A 17,579-nucleotide genomic window follows, 5' to 3' on the forward strand; every position below is an offset into this window, starting at 1 on the left:
GGGGGAGGGAGGAGGGAGGGAGTGAAGGAGGGGAGTGAGGGAGGAGGGGGAGTGAGGGAAGGGGAGGGGAGAGAGAGGAAGGGGGGTGGGGAGAGAGAGGGGGAGGGGGATGGCGAGAGAGAGGGGGACAGGGGAAGGGGGGTAGAGGCCAAGCCAGATCCGGGCAGGTCGGGGGGTCAGGTCCCCTCATTATAAGTTGTTGCCTGAGTTAACTTCGTCGTGAATATCGTTGTCCAGGGACCTGGTGGTGGTGACCTGGTGTTGAAAGTCACATCAGGTCTTGTACACACACACGACATCCCCACATAATAACTTCCTCTCCCTAACTCCACCTAATACCCGATAACGTGTAAATTTAACCTAATAAATTTCGAGCCTAATAAGACCTATTGTAGTGTAATTTAGTTATCTGATGGATGGAGATTACTGACTGAAATTACACCAAGTTATAGAACGATTACTGTAATTTTCTCGCTGTTCCTGAAATACTGTAACGTCTCCGGCCGCTGTAATGAACTTGAAATATATGAGGCGATTGTGTTGTTTTACAATGCGTAAAGGTTGTTCTTTTTTTTTCTTCTATAAATGTTAAGGTTTCGCCCTCAAGTGGTAACGTGTGGCGCTAGACTTGAAATTACTGATCTAGAGAGAGTTTTTTTTTCTCAAGTGCATTAAACTGATGGACTGAGCCAAGTAAAGATCTCTAAATGATTATATTGGTCTCCGGAAGATGGCGGTGATGGTCTCCAGGTGACGTGAAACATCTCCAGTCATCTCCTGGGATCTCCAAGAAACTACTAAGTTATCGAGGCTTCTTTCAGTCTCCAACAAGTTTATAAAATATCCCCAAATATCTCTCAGTACCTTCGTTAACCTCTGAGAATCTCCAGGTCGTGTTGTGGTGAGAGAGAGAGAGAGAGAGAGAGAGAGAGAGAGAGAGAGAGAGAGGAGGAGACGTCTTAACACCACGACGGTCGGAGTCACTTTAATCCAACGGGGCCAGCGGTGTCACTTATAATTTGCACTCCCCTGGATATCCACCCACCCACCCACCCACCCACCCAAGGCTACAGATCTAACTTAATAATGACATTGTTTAAGTTTGCCCGACCTGTCTTGCTAAGTTGCTTCTATGGAAAGGTCTCGTTAAAACTGTTAGGTTATTACTGGATACTAACACGTGTGCTGACATCATCAGACGCAGAGCTGATGAAGAAGAGCTGAAGAAAAGGAGCTGAAGAAGAACAGAAGAAGAAGAAGAAGCAAAAATATATGTATCTTGAAGCTGTTTGAGAGGAATAATCTTAAATATGAGTGAAAATAATCAACGAAATGGAACAAAACAGATACAGGCTTGTGAACACCTGGTCTCCAACTCATTAATACAAATATCCAGCGGCTGAATGAGGGAGTTATTGATGCCTCACAGACTCTCCAGCATATAGAGTGTCTTTAGAAGGTTAGATACACCGCTAATGGCTCACAAGGCGTATGGACTTAGACTCATCAGGCTACCAGTGTGTGTGTGTGTGTGTGTGTGTGTGTGTGTGTGTGTGTGTGTGTGTAAAGTTATTGATGAAAACTGGAATCACTAATTTTACTTCAAGAAAGAGGATAGAAGTGAGCTAATTTACTTCAATAATGAGAATGAGGATAGAAATGACCTAATTTACTTCAATAATGAGAATGATGATAGAAATGACCTAATTTACTTCAATAATGAGAATGAGGATACACGTGACATACAATGACATCCACAAATGACAGAAGACGGTAATCAATGACCCGATATGACAGGGGCAAGATGAGACAACACCTCACACAATGTTTTGAAATAGGTCGTCTTGTTATCATGTCCTAAAAGCCTTATAAAGCCTAGATAAGGTAAACAGCCTCAACACCAAACACCTGAGTCTAAATAAATAAGGCTAATAAACTTGGTTGTTAATGGATAAATAGACATACACCTATTAATATCCCCTTACTAGTGGTTTAATAATAGCCGAGGATGTGGGGTATTCTGGAGGAGTGGGTATTCTGGAGGAGTGGGTATTCTGGAGGAGTGGGTATTCTGGGGGAGTGGGTATTCTGGAGGAGTGGGTATTCTGGAGGAGTGGGTATTCTGGAGGAGTGGATATTCTGGAGGAGTGGGTATTCTGGAGGAGTGGGTATTCTGGAGGAGTGGGTATTCTGGAGGAGTGGGTATTCTGGGGGTGGGTATTCTGGAGGGAGTGGGTATTCTGGGGGTGGTGGGGTATTCTGGAGGAGTGAGTATTCTGGAGGAGTGGGTATTCTGGAGGAGTGGGTATTCTGGAGGTGGGTATTCTGGGGGGTGCAGGTATTCTGGGGGTGGGTATTCTGGGGGGAGTGGGTATTCTGGGGGTGGGTATTCTGGAAATTGGGTATTCTGGAGGAGTGGGTATTCTGGGGGGGTGGGAGTATTCTGGAGAGTGGGTATTCTGGAGGAGTGTTATTCTGGAGGAGTGGGTATTCTGGAGGAGTGGAGTATTCTGGGGGGTGGGTATTCTGGAGGAGTGGGTATTCTGGGGGTTGGTATTCTGGGGAGTGTGTCTGGAGGAGTGGGTATTCTGGAGGAGTGGGTATTCTGGGGAGGTGGAGTATTCTGGAGAGAGTGGAGTATTCTGTGGGAGTGGGTATTCTGGAGGAGTGGGTATTCTGGAGGAGTGGGTATTCTGGAGAGTGGGTATTCTGGAGGAGTGGGTATTCTGGAGGAGTGGGTATTCTGGAGGAGTGGGTATTATGGAGGAGTGGGTACTAGATACCACCCCAGCCTATACCTTCTTATCAACACACTGTTGATAATGATAGTGGTTGCCTTTCTTTATATTTGGCTATGTTAGTGTCGTGTGCTCTCTCTCTCTCTCTCTCTCTCTCTCTCTCTCTCTCTCTCTCTTCACTGCCACTAGTAGATAAGAAAGGTGATATGGAGTTTATTCTGAGGACTGATGCTACAGACGGAGAGAGAGAAGAAGAAAAACTCAACACCCTGGCCTGGCTCCCACCAGCAGCTTTAAGGTGACAGAAACGCACAGGTTATCAGGTGATGACGTCACTACCACACAACACTATACAGCACAACACACACACACACACACACACACACACACACACACACACACACACACAACACTATACAGCACAACACACACACACACACACACACACACACACAATAAACAGACAACATTACAATCAATTAAAGCAAATACAAACAACAAACATATTAAAAAAAACCCACAAAATACACAAGATAAACATAAAACAAACAAACACCGACAGGACTGAGTTAGAATAATATAGAGGAAATAGTTATAATTATCATTACTCGGCAGCCTAGTTAGTGATAATGACAGATATTAACGAGTTTTTAATTACGCGACACTAGACGACTAACAACATAAGAGTGTACGTGAGGTGAAATTTTGCGGTCGTAAAAGTTGGCGGGGAAGCTGTCAAACTCACTTGGCAAAAATTGCGAGAATTGGAAATTATTTGTTACTGAAGAGGAGGGAGGGAGGGAGGGAGGGAGGGAGGGAGGGAGGAAAGAAGGAAGGGAAGGAAGGAGGAAAGAAGGAAGGAAGGGAAGGAAGTGAGGGAAGGAGGGAGAGATGGAGGAAGGAGAAAAGGAGGGAATAGCAAGTGAGAGAGAGAGAGAGAGAGAGAGAGAGAGGATATTACATTATTACTGTGTTAAGTCTGTCACACCAGTTCAGGATATAAATGAATAATGATGACAATAAATATGATGCATAATAAATAGTACACTAATAAACAATATATAACGATGATAGTATACGCTCTCTACCTCAGTAAAAACCACTTTATACACTACACAGGTGTTGACAGGTGTGCCCAGGTATGACTCTCTACCTGGTGGTGTTGATAGGTGCGATAATTACAGCAATACACCACCACAGCACAACACACCATATACCACCACAGCAAAACACAACACAACACACATACCACAGCACAGCACAACACCACCACAGTGTACTAAGTCATATAGTGTTGACAGTGTTATGAGAGGCACACATACCACTCACCCTGTACACATTACCTTCATATTGCTCACATATATTCTCTATGCAATAACTCGTAAAATGCTTCCAACGTTATGATGATGCCATAATGAACGGACGGACGGACGGACACACGCACACACACACGCGCACACACCATATTGCACGTTCTTGTACTGTGCAATTAATAGTGAAATGTTTGCAATGTTGTGACGCCAATATTGAACACACCAAACACTATTCATCACAAACATCTGAGTCATGACCCTTGCAACACATACGATATATTGCTCTTGTGTTGCATATGATTATACTCTGCAATGAGTTCATGAGTGCTTAGAATGTCTGCTATGTGCTCTGTTAACACAACTAAATCCACGCTTTTGAGGGCTTGGCCTGCTGTGATTGGTCATTGTGTATCGAGAAAGTTTCCTGTGTCCATACCTGTACTAACTCAGGTGAGGTTTAATTAGGTTTGTTATTTTGGTTTAATAGGTCTATGGGAATAAACTGAACCTTATGTTAGGTTTGGTTTTAAATAGAGGTTAGTCAGGTTTAATTATGTTGGGGTAATTTAGGCTGTGTTAGGATAGGTTAATTTAAGGATAGGATTAGGTCATGTTAGGATAGGGTGTAGTGTCATGTTAAGGTAGTATTAGGATAGGTTAATTTAAGGATAGGATTAGGTCATGTTAGGATAAATTAACTCGTCTAGTCTGATTATATTTATAACTAAACAGGTTTAATTAAGGTTATGGAAAGGTTTAGTTTACGTGAGCTTAAAGTGAAGCACCAACCGTGGTTTAGGGAGGCCAGCAGATGCCATCACGGATAACGACCAATCACCGTACTCCATGCCCCCAAACGAGTGTGTTTTACCAAATTGTGTCCTGGGCGACACCCTTCTGTATATATACCCCCTCACCTCTCCCTTCCCTCACCTCCCCCCCCCTTCACTCATCACCTCCCACCCCCCCTTCCCCCCACCTCCCTCATCTCACCCCTCCTTCCTCTCCCTCATCTCTCACCCTCCCTTCCACCCCTCCTCATCTCTCACCCCTCCTGCCTCCCCCCCTCCCTACCTCTCTCCTCCCTCCCTCACCCCTCTCTCCCTCCCTTCCCTCACCCCTCCCTCCCTACCTTATCCACGCCACGGTCCTGTACACAATCAACTAACAACATTCCTTTTAACTTTATGGTACATCGTGCAACCAAACTAATCCCGACCAACAATTCCCAGTCCAAATCCAATCTATATCCTCAATGTTAGCGATTCATGCACAGCGCTTCGACACGACCCCAACCAAAGACTTAAAACCAGAGATCCTATATGAAGTGACCTGTGTTATATAGGACTCCTGTGTGTGTGGGTGTGGGTGGGTGTGTGGGTGTGTGTGTGGGTGTGGGTGGGTGTACCTGTAGCTGTCTCAGGAGGTGTTTGTACAGTGTTGTGGTTAAGTGTTGTGTTGTGTCGGGTTTTTGACTTGAAGAGAGAGAGAATTTCCACACTATACATCACACTACCACACATCACCACACCATAATAACCACACACGTACGCCACCACACTACACTACCACACATTACCACACCAAACTACCACATACAACCACACCACATACTTCACTGAATCATACCATACTGCCACACCAGACCAGACCACAATACACACAAGTACCACATCACACTACCACGCATCACCACACACCTCAGTGCACCATACCACCACACCAGACCACACCATCACCCTCACAGCACCAAATGGTTGATTAAACAGATGCGAGTGAGTTGAGACAGGACGGGTTGGGTGGGGAGGGTGGGAAGGGCGGGGTGGGCGGAGTGGGCGGGGGAGGACCTGAGGGTGAGGCGCCTCCAATATTCACACCAACTCGAGTCTCAAGTTATGATTGGCGGGGAGGTAGACGACCCACTTATCCTCTCTCTCTCTCTCTCTCTCTCTCTCTCTCTCTCTCTCTCTGTACCTTCATATTTCCCTTTGCCTGGAGAGAGAAAGAGAGAGAGAGAGAGTCTCCACAAACACAGAAAGACACGTATTTCCTCATCCTCTTATTTACCTTCGCAAAGTCCGCAGGAGGGAGGGAGGAACTGAGGAACGAAGGAGGGAAAGAGAAGACAAGGAGGCAAGAATGGAAGGAAGAGGGAGGGATAAAGTGAGGGAGGGAGGGAAGAATGGAGGTAAGGAAGTAAGAAATGACGAAGGAGAAAGTGAGGAGGTAAGGAGGGAGGGAGAGAGTGAGGGAGAGAGTGAGGGAGAGAGTGAGGGAGGGAGGGAGAGAGTGAGGGAGAGAGTGAGGGAGGGAGATTTAACAGACAACCATTTTTATAACTAATACAGTACAGAATTAACAGCCCCAACTGTACCCTGTAACAGCCGTCTTCTACACTTATTACAGAATTAACTGTAGCCAGTAAAAGCCTCGGCCCGGCACCCTCACCTGCACAGCCACATTCTCCCACAATCAAGGAAATTTATCGACGGATATCAGGTCCTTAAGCCAATGGGTTTTGCAGATAATGGTACGTTGCTGTTGATTAATGGGTCACGTTAAGGGGAGTTTTGCGTGCAAGAGTTCTTTCCCTTTATGTCGTGTGATATATGACCACATGTTGAGAGATTACGAGGCTAATAAGAGATATTTTTCAACCATCTCCAAGAAGGAAGTTGAGAAGACTAACTCCCTGCTACTCCACCGCCTGCTCCTCCTCCTCCTCCTCCTGCTGCTGCTGTCTCGGTGTTTGTTATGGTTTTGATGCGCTTTTGTTTTCTGTGTACGATATAAGGCTTGTGTATGTCTGGTATTTATTGTTATTGGCTGATGCGTTTTTGTTTTCCGTTTATAGTACAAGAGTTATATATGTGAGGCAATATTTTGTTCCTGGTTATTGCGTTTTTGTTTTTCTAGGTGTAGTATTAAGGTTGAATATATACGTGTTTAATCCCATTGTGTTGTTAGCTGATGCGTTTTTTTTTTTTACCTATAGTTTTAAGGCTGAATATACGTTTGGCATTAGTTTATTACTGGTTGAGGTGCATTAGTCTTCTGTATAGATGTCACAACCACACCATGTGACTCGCTCGTGTTTTATGGAGTATATTCTGCCTTTGTGTCTATTGGAAAACGTTATATAGGCCAAGATCAGCCATTTTCTTCTGCTTCTTTGGTTTGTTATTGCCTGATGCGATTTTGTTTTACGTTTATAGGTTTGTGTGTGTGTGTGGGATCATGGTGAAGCGGAGAGTATAATCCCTTTTGATTCTATAACGTAATTTAATATTGTAGGATGCGATTTTGTTTCATGTGTATAGTATTAAGGGTTACAGATGAGAGAGAGAGAGAGAGAGAGAGAGAGAGAGAGAGAGAGAGAGACTACTATATCATGCTCCTTGGTGAAATAGGTCATGCGCTACTTAACACGAGGTATGATTATTGTCCCCACCAATTATAGGAGACTAATTATACCTGTAACTGTACTCTGAGGTATAATCATGTATTTAAGTAATTATACAACTTATATATACCTAGCATGATCAATTATATTTGTCAATAGTAATAGATAAGTGTATAATATTGTTAAATTTATTATTATTATTATTATTATTATTATTATTATTATTATTATTATTATTATTATTGGTCTTGGTCTGCTCACTCCCCTCTCACTTCACCTCTTACTTCCCTCTCAAAAGCCTTTTCATTTACCCTCCCTCTCAGATTCTTTTCGTTCCCTCTCGTCACTTCCAGTTTCAGTGTCCTCTGTCTCTTCCCTCTCCCTCTCCCTCTCTCTCTCTCTCCTTTTCTCACTCACACGCTTCTCTCACTCTACCTCTATCTTTCTCATTCCATCCCTCTCTCACACACAAATCCCTCCCACCCCTCTCGTACCTTCTCTCTCAAGCCTCTCTTACTCCCCCCTCTCTCTCTCTCTCTCTCCCCCAAACCCCTCTCACTCGCCCTCTCACAAGATCAGGGAAACTTAGACCAAACTTAGCTAACTGCAGAAGGAATTATCGTGAGAAAGTTTACCGTGATAACTAGAGAGATTTAGAGTTCCTACGGTAATTAAAGCGAATTAGAGAGAATTAGAGAGAGACTTCAATTAGTAGAATGGTGGTGGGGGAGAGACTGCGATCTCTAATTTGTTTAATTAAGTGGAGGGGAGAGAGGGAGAGTGAGAGGGAAGACGGGTGTGGGGAAGGGAGAGATGGAGGGAGGGGGGGGACTGGGGGGGACTGGGGGAGGGGAAGGAGGGAAGGAGGAAGGAAGGAGGAAGGAGGGAGTGAAGGGAAGACAGACCGCAGAAGACCAACTTTGGTACATTAACTCGGTACTAATGTTAGTGTTGTGTAGGGTGCTGACAGTGAACAGTGACTCGTGTCTGTTGCTTACACACACACACGCACACACACACACGCTTTCTTTTTAATATCGTTGGTATAAATATTTCTCTCACAATACAGTTTTATTAAGAGTGTCATACGTGGCTGGTAATTTATGTAAATAATAATTGCATAATTTACCACAATGAAGCAAGTTTTAATATCATTCATGCTCCCCACACCACCGTCCGCTTACCACACCACTGTCAGCTTACCACACCACCGCCCGCTCACCGCACCACCACCCGCTTACCGCATCACCGTCAGCTTACCGCACCACCGTCAGCTTACCGCACTACTGTCCGCTTACCGCACCACCGCCCGCTCACAACACCACCGCCCGCTCACCGCACCACCATCAGCTTACCGCACCACCGTCAGCTTACCCCACTACTGTCCGCTTACCGCACCACCTCCCGCTCACCGCACCACCGCCCACTCACCGCACCACCGCCCGCTAACTACTTTTACACACCAAAAATCATCAACTTACAAAGATCACATGTTATTACATTTTCCTTGAGTAGTTTATAAATAACCTTAAATAACTTCCTTTCCAGAGAGAGAGAGAGAAAGATAGTCCATTATCTCGCCTCATATAACATACACAAGAGCTTGAACAACATTTATCGAGTCCAATATTGGCTCCTTTAAGTTCTTTTATACCACCAACAGAACGCGTCGCCGCCTTTATTGTCGTGGACGGTAGATAGAGGCGCACCTTCTTATCGGGTAAGTATGATAGCGTCTTTGTCCCAGCCTTGGTTGAAGAGCTTTATTGTTTATCATTGTTTGTGTATAATGTTTTTATACCTGTACTATCTGTGTACCTCTACTGTTTGTGTATGTGTTTGCATACTTACACTGATTATATACATTGTTTGTGTACCTGCACTCACTATACATGACGGACCATACTTACAATATGGCACAAATCACACTATCACATGTTAACAGTTCCCTATAACATACAGTACATCCACCTGCCTCTCTTATACACACACACACACACACACACACACACACACACTTTTCTCTTAGCTACAAACCTCAACATTTATCTAACTGATCCAATAACCTACAATTGACTCTCAAAAAAGAAGTTAAATTTTTATCGTAAGTGAAAACGCATCTCAAGCTTCATTATAAACTACGATACAAATGACTGTACTACCAAGATGGCGTCGAAATCTCACAGAGACTATGGTGTATGTATGTTGTTACGTCGCTAGTTACGAGGAAAAGAGGAACTTGTAAGTGCTAGTGAATTCTATTAAAGGTTACTGTTGCCTCACGCTGAAGAATTATGGCGGAAACCTGTACTGGTGTAGTGGGGGGGGGTGAGGGGGGGTGAGGAGGAAGAGAGAGGATGAGGATGAAGAGAGGGAAAAGAGGGGTGTGAAGAAGAGGAGGGAACAGGGGGGAGGAAGAGAGGAATAGTAGAAAGGGGGGTGTGGAGGAGGAGGGGAGGGAACAGCGGGGCGTGGGGGGGGGATGTGGGTAAGGAGAAGGTGGAGATGGAAAGGAGTGGTGATGAGAAGGTGAGGAGGAGGTGGAGAAGGAGATAGGTGAGAGATAAAAGGGTGAGCTATTTGTTGTGGTTGTCAGCGTAGAGATAGACAGGTGACCCCCCCCTCCTCTCACTGTCACACTTCACTCATCAAACTTCCGATTATACTCTCACTCTCTCCCCTCTCACCTGTCTATCATACATCCTACTCTCCCTATCCCTCTCTCCCCTCCTCCTACCCTGTACTTCCCACCTCTCCCCTTGTACTTCCCACCTCCCCCCTCCCTCCCCCTCCCTCTCCCTCATCTCCCTCTTCTCCCTTACTCTTCCTGTCACTCACTCAGACGCGTCAACACCTTGTTATAGATGAATTTCAGCTGATTGATCGGCCGTCTACTGTGATTCTCACTCACGCCTTCGTCAATTATTACAGAGCCAGCAAATTGTTTTTATTGTTGTTGTTGTTGTTGTTAAGGTGGTGGTGGTGGTGGTGTGGTGGTGGTGCTGTGGTGGTGCTGTGGTGTGGTGGTGGTGGTGGTGTGGTGGTGGTGGTGGTGGTGGTGCTGTGGTGGTGTGGTGGTGGTGGTGGTGGTGCTGTGGTGGTGGTGGTGGTGCTGTGGTGGTGGTGGTGGTGGTGGTGTGGTGGTGCTGTGGTGGTGGTGGTGCCAGGTGGTAGGTGGTGCTGCAGGTGGTGGTGGTGGTGGTGCTGTGGTGGTGCTTGGTGGTGGTGGTGGTGCTGTGGTGGTGGTGTGGTGGTGGTGCTGTGGTGGTGCTGTGGTGGTGGTGGTTGGGTGGTGGTGGTGGTGGTGCTGTGGTGGTGGTGGTGGTGGTGCTGTGGTGGTGGTGGTGGTGCTGTGGTGGTGGTGGTGGTGCTGTGGGTGGGGTGATGTGGTGTTGGTGGTGGTGCTGTGGTGGTGGTGGTGCTGTGGTGGTGGTGGTGCTGTGGTGATGGTGGGTGGTGGTGCTGTGGTGGTGGTGGTGGTGCTGTGGTGGTGGTGGTGGTGGTGGTGGTGGTGGTGGTGTGGTGGTGGTGGTGGTGGTGGTGGTGGTGTGGTGGTGCTGTGGTGGTGGTGCTGTGGTGTTGTTTGTTTTGTCGATATTATTATTATGAATATTATTATTATTATTATTCGTTATATACCTTGACACATACGTCACTGGCCGCCCTACTGACGTCACAACAACAACACTACAACAACAAGAACAAGAACAACATGATGGAGATAAACAAACAAACAAACAAGAGAAAATTGAATCTCCCCAGAACGTAACACACAAGTGAACGGAGGAAGTTACTGCTTTGTGATGGGGGGCTAAGTTTTAATCCACTGTGTGTCTGTCTGTCTGTTTCTGTTAGTCTGTCTCTATATGTCTGCTTGAGAGTCTGTCTGTCTCTGTCTGTTTCTGTTAGTATGTGTCTGTCTGTTTCCGTGTCCGATTCTGTTAATAAGTCTCTATTTGTCTGTTTGCGAATCTGTCTATCTTTTTGTTTGCATTTCTGTTTGTTTGCCTACGAGTCTGTTTCTGTTACTGTGTCTGCTTACCTACGAATCTATCTATCTATCTATCTATCTATCTATCTATCTATCTATCTATATATTTCCCCAGAACCTCATAACACAACTCTACCGTAAACATTTGTCACAGTGAAAAAAAAAATGTTATTTACCCCCAAGCGTTGAGTTACTCTTGCGTTACGGAGTCTCACGTCGCTATTATCTCCTGCACTGTGACAATAACTCACAGGAGGTAACACTGGCTCTCCAATATTGCATTCCTGCTTGACTTAGTGTTGTTCTTCTCATATTTATATATAATGTTTATGGCATCCTGGCAACCAATGTTATTCGATCTAACGAGTTGTGTTATACATTAGTGATGATAGTGTATAACATGTGTACTGTATATTATATAGTTATTATATGCGAGTAAGTGAAACGTGGCTGGCTGCAACCGTAGACTTTATCATGCTCTGAGCCCTGTGTCTAGTGACTAACCCATTATTACTGTATATGTGGTGTATATGTGAATAATATGTGGTGTCAGCAGTGTATAACTTGTGATATATAACAGTGAATGTGATGTATAAGTGTACATTTGGTGTATAACAGTGTATAACTTGTGGTGTATAACAGTGTATAACTTGTGGTGTATAACAGTGTATAACTTGTGGTGTATAACAGCGTTTTCTCCTCACAGCATAAAATCACTTCAGTTAGGCGAGTAAGGGACTGAGTGACTCCAAAGATTGAGTCTGAGAAGGTAATACATAAAACATTCCTTCCTACACCGAATAAATAAAAATAATTAACAAATACGTCAAGTAAATGAGATTTTTAGGAGTCGTGTGTGTGTGTGTGTGTGTGTGTGTGTGTATGACTATAACATTAATATTAATTTTAATCTGTAATATTTCCTCCTGAGTTGACGTTTTGTTATTATGTGTATAGACTGACAACAACAATAGCAACCACAACAACCACAGCAACAACAACAATTAAACAACAATAATATTAATAACCGCACAGGTAGACAAGACAGGTAGACAGATAGGAATGCAGGTAATACACAGGTAGACAAAACAGGTAGACAGACACACAGGTAATACACAGGTAGACACGACCTTCAGGTGAGGTAGACACTGAGTCGGCTAAAAAACCGCGAGTGTATTGATCGAGCTCACCTCAAGTCGTCCATATGTCCTTCTACATTACTGATGAAGAGGCCATAGTGACGAAGAGTTATTCCCTGTAGTGTGGAGTGTGGAGTACTGTAGTGTGGAGTGCTGTAGTGTGGAGTACTGTAGTGTGGAGTGCTGTAGTGTGGAGTGTGGAGTACTGTAGTGTGGAGTGTGGAGTACTGTAGTGTGGAGTGCTGTAGTGTGGAGTGTGGAGTGCTGTGGTGTGGAGTACTGTAGTGTGGGTGTGTGGTGGAGTACTATAGTGTGGAGTACTATAGTGTGGAGTGCTGTAGTGTGGAGTGCTGTAGTGTGGAGTGCTGTATTGTGTGGAGTACTATAGTGTAGAGTTCTGTAGTGTGGAGTACTGTAGTGTGTAGTACTGTAGTGTGGAGTACTATAGTGTGGAGTACTGTAGTGTGGAGTGCTGTAGTGTGGAGTGCTGTAGTGTGGAGTACTGTAGTGTGGAGTGCTGTAGTGTGGAGTGCTGTAGTGTGGAGTGCTGTAGTGTGGAGTACTCTATCTATCTATCTATCTATCTATCTATCTATCTATCAATCCATCCGACCATCCATCATCCACACCCCAAAATGACTGACTCAAAACAACACCCCCCAAAAAAACACACAGGAAGTTGGGAACATAATTCTAACATTTTTGCTTCTCAATACTCGAGGGAACAAAAACATCCACGTCACAGTCTCATTAGGAGGAGCCGAACCAACCCGGATTCATCATCTAAAACAAGACTCGAGAATCCAGATTGTCTCGACATAATTACACGAACGCTGGGTATTGACAGATCAGGAGCGGGGATTGTGTCACGTATGATATTATATTTTATGAGTGAGCAGCTCCCTTTGTGTTCTTGTCTGACATACATACATACATACATACATACATACATACATACATACATACATAAATACGTACGTTTGAGCCAGTACTGAAAGGTGGAATATGTGTCGAGTCCCTGCATGATGTTTATAAAGTCCCTTGATGCTCGTAGTTTGTGTCTGTGTTTAAAGTACTCTACAGCTAGCTACTGTAACCCTTCCATGAATAACAATGAACTCTGAATATCCGGGTCCCTACACTACACTACACTATATAGCTGCTCCTCGTGTTCAAGGATGGCCGGTACCAGGGCCACCTAGGCATGGATTTGTTTAAGGTGTAGAAGCTGTCGCCAACACAACAACCACACCCTGAGTTAACGAGCTGCATGACCCAGTGTCAAGGAATAATCCGAGAAGATCGGACAACTCGCCAACTGCACTGGTTAACCATTACCCCTGAATATGATCCGCAAGTCGATTAACATCCTGGTCCCCAATTACTGCTGGGTAGACAGAGGCAAATGGCGTAAAGAAACTTGTCCATAGTTTCACCTTGCCCGGGGATCAAATCCCGGGACCAGTCACTTGCGAAGCGACCACAACACACTCTACCACACAACACAACACACTACACTTTACAAGGGATAATTTACATTGTAATGTTTCCTGTAATTAAACTTTCAAGAAATATTTTTAGACATCACAAGACCTCTCAGGTGTAATATTAATTATCTGGTATTTTTATCCTGAAATAGTTTATTTCATGTTTACGATGTATTGAAGAACATGTTTAAGTGAGGTGCAGGAGAGGGAGGGGCGAGGTGCAGGAGAGAGGAGGGGTGAGGGGAGGGAAGGAAGGAGGGAGGGAGAGAATAGTGTGAGAGGAGTAGGGTGAGGTGAGGGAGGGTGAACCGACCTCCTTCACCAGGGTGAGCCTCCACCTAGTTTCCTCCCTTCCTCACGTGTGGCAGAGGCCGTGATGCCTACAGATGGTCGAGTTTTTCCTTTCCCTCTCTCTATCTTGGTGTCTCTCCCTCTCACTTATTGCGTGTGTGAGATTCATTCTCCCTTTTTTACAACAGAAGGGAGATTCATCCTCCCCTTTTTACAACAGAAGGAAGATTCATCCTCCCTTTTTTACAACAGAAGGGAGATTTACCCTCCCTTTTTGACAGAACAGAAGGGAGATTCATCTTCCCTCATTCAACAGTAGTACCCTTGGGTGTCTGGCTCTGGTCCCACACCCCACCTACACGAAAAATCTCCCAGACACATTTTTTGAGCAATACTTTTCCTCTTTTGAGAATGTAGAGGAATGGAGAGGTACAATGGACTCAAATAAGTCAGAATTTTATCCTTTAGAGAGGGAGGGTGTAGCGCCTCTCACATACTGATGAGAGTGAGGGTGTTACATAGTGAAGGGAGGTGAGGTGAGAAGGTGTGTGGGAGAGGTAGGGTGAGGGAGAGTACGGGAGCGGTGGGGTGAGGTAAGGTGATTGAAAGAAGGGTGTAGGAGGAAGGGTTGAGAGGGATAGGGTGAGATGTAGGAGGGAAAGGTGAGGTTTGAGAGGGGAAAGGTGAGGTGTGAGAGGGGAAAGGTGAGGTGTGAGAGGGCAAGAAATGTGAGAGAGGAGTATGGTGATGTGAGGAACAAAGAAAGAGACTGGTGAGGTGAGGGAGACAGGGAGAGATTTTTGGTACAGAATGCAAAGGTAACCATACAAGCGCCTGGCAGGTTAGGGATGGTACTAAGAGGTCGACCATACAGATACGTACATTGTTAACCATGAAAGACCATTGGTACACAAGAGAGAGAGAGAGAGAGAGAGAGAGAGAGAGAGAGAGAGAGAGATACAAGTGAATCATTTTATATAAGTCAGTTCAATTTGTTCTTGCATACGTCGACTCGATCCATGTTGGCGTTATGTCACTAGGAGATAGATTTGATGTCTTGAATATTTTCCTCTCTCTCTCTCTCTTCAAAAAATACTAAAAATGAGTTGGGATGGATGGATGGATGGATGGATGGATGGATGGATGGATGTAAGGGTCGGGAGAGAGGCCATTGTTCTCATTCATAATAACTACTGATTAAAAGAGCTCAAACAAGAGTGTGGTAAGTCGCGAGCCATTTTTACCAGGTTGCGGCCATTGTGTGTAAGAGTTATTTAGGGACATGAAACACTGTGCAGTACATCAGATGGCTACTGAGAAGGGGGGGGGGAGGTGGAGGTGGAGAATAAGAAGGCTGAAGAGGAGCAAGAGGAGGAGGAGAAGGAGACACAGAAGAAGGTGAGTAAGGACAGACACGAGCCTTGGACTCCGCCGCGTATTTTGTTATTAAATTTCTCTGGCAATACAATAATTCTTCCTCTCTTATATAAATTCAACGTGGGGTTTTATTTTCTATCGGAGAAAATTCGTAATTTTTCTTGTGATCGGATATTTGTGTAATAATGTTTTTCTTTATATTTGGATGAAAAGTGTAATTCGGATTTTTTTTTCTCAAGGGATTTACGTAATTTTTCCTTTATGAAACATCGAGGTAAATCATTTTAACTTAATTTATTCATTACAACCTGATGTGTTCATAAAATTAATCCAGATTTATTTTACTTTTTATTTCAAATTTTATGAGGGAATTTATTTTTCATTAATATTTTACATTGGTTATATACCTGCACGGTTTATACACATACTGAACTGTATATCTGCACAGTCTATACATGCTGAACTGTATACCTGCACGGTCTACATACATGCTGAACCAATTATAAGCGTCCGTGCGTCCGTCTGTCTGTCAACAATGTTTCTGTCACCAACTTTGAGCAAATTTACTGAAGGTATTAAAACAGAAGAGTCACGTTACTCCCCCCCAACAATAAGACATAATTCGCTATGTTTTGTCAACACTGTCATGGTCTACTGGAGGTGCAAGTGACAGTGAGACGTGACAGTAACATGACAGTGTGACATGTGTGTGACGTGAGAGTGACGTGAGTGTGACGTGACAAGTGTGACCCGTATTCAAGAGGGGTTTAAATAATACATTATGACCTGGAGACTACAGGTTAAAAATAGTCTCTCTCTCTCTCTTTACATCTTCCTCCCACTCCCCTAACCCCTATCCGCCCTCTCTCTCTCTCTCTCTCTCTCTCTCTCTCTCTCTCTCTCTCTGTCTCTCTCTCTCTCTCCCCGTCCTCCCCATTCTATCTCCACCTTTCACCCACCTCCCTCCCTCCCCCACCTACTTTAAAAAAGCTTGGCCCTGCAGCACGCACTCACCGACCCATCATCGTATTTGGTAGGTCCGTCTCGCTCACATTCATTACCTCTCACCCACACATTTCCTGCCTGCCCCGGCTCCGACCTGCCTCTCTCGCTACCCCAACATCGCCTTAGTTTTCTCTTCCTTATTCTTCTTGATCCTCCTACTTTTATTCATATTTTCACCTTCCTTTTATTCCTCCTCGCTTCCTTTTTCCTTCTTCCTCGTTCCTGTCCGTCCTTTTTTTCTTCCTTCCTCTTCCTTTTCCTCCTTAGTCTTCCCTCCCTATATTCTTGTTCTATCTCCTATTTTCCGACCCATCCTCCTCTCCTTCATCCCTTTACTTCTACTCCTGATCCTCCTCCTCCTCCTCTTCTTCTTCTTCCTCCTCTTCCTCCTTCCTCCTCCTCTCACCATTACAGCCCCCGACAGGCAAATAGTTTTTACGTGAGGGCGTCTGCCTTTGTCAATTCTGATTTGCAGACGTGAATCATTTTCGAAATTCCTGTCAAGAGGTTGTGGAAGAGGCAAATTCCTGTCAAGAGGTTGTGGAAGAGGCAAATTCCTGTCAAGAGGTTGTGGAAGAGGCAAATTCCTGTCAAGAGGTTGTGGAAGAGGTTCTGAATGAGGTAAATTCCTGTCAAGAGGTTGTGGAAGAGGCAAATTCCTGTCAAGAGGTTGTGGAAGAGGCAAATTCCTGTCAAGAGGCATAATAAAGAGATAAATTTCCTTCAGTCTACAAACACAAATAATATCCTGCCTTACTATCCCCATACGACTATATATCACGTTAATGGTTACACTGAAAGCTAAAACTAATCATGTTACGACTTTATATTAAAT

General features: G+C 44.6%; 1 protein-coding gene across 1 annotated transcript; it reads right to left on the bottom strand.

The window, feature by feature from the left end:
* Positions 1–1,992: 1,992 nt before the first annotated feature.
* Positions 1,993–4,869, bottom strand: LOC121857440 (extensin-like). The gene is made up of 2 exons (XM_042353492.1): positions 4,841–4,869; positions 1,993–2,743 (listed from the first exon to the last, which is right to left on the bottom strand). The coding sequence occupies exons 1-2, from the start codon at positions 4,867–4,869 to the stop codon at positions 1,993–1,995; spliced, it is 780 nt and encodes a 259-aa protein (XP_042209426.1).
* Between the last annotated feature and the right edge of the window lie 12,710 nt (positions 4,870–17,579).

Source organism: Homarus americanus, unplaced genomic scaffold, assembly GCF_018991925.1.
Source record: "Homarus americanus isolate GMGI-L3 unplaced genomic scaffold, GMGI_Hamer_2.0 scaffold15541, whole genome shotgun sequence".
In the NCBI taxonomy this organism is placed as follows: Eukaryota; Metazoa; Arthropoda; class Malacostraca; order Decapoda; family Nephropidae; genus Homarus; species Homarus americanus.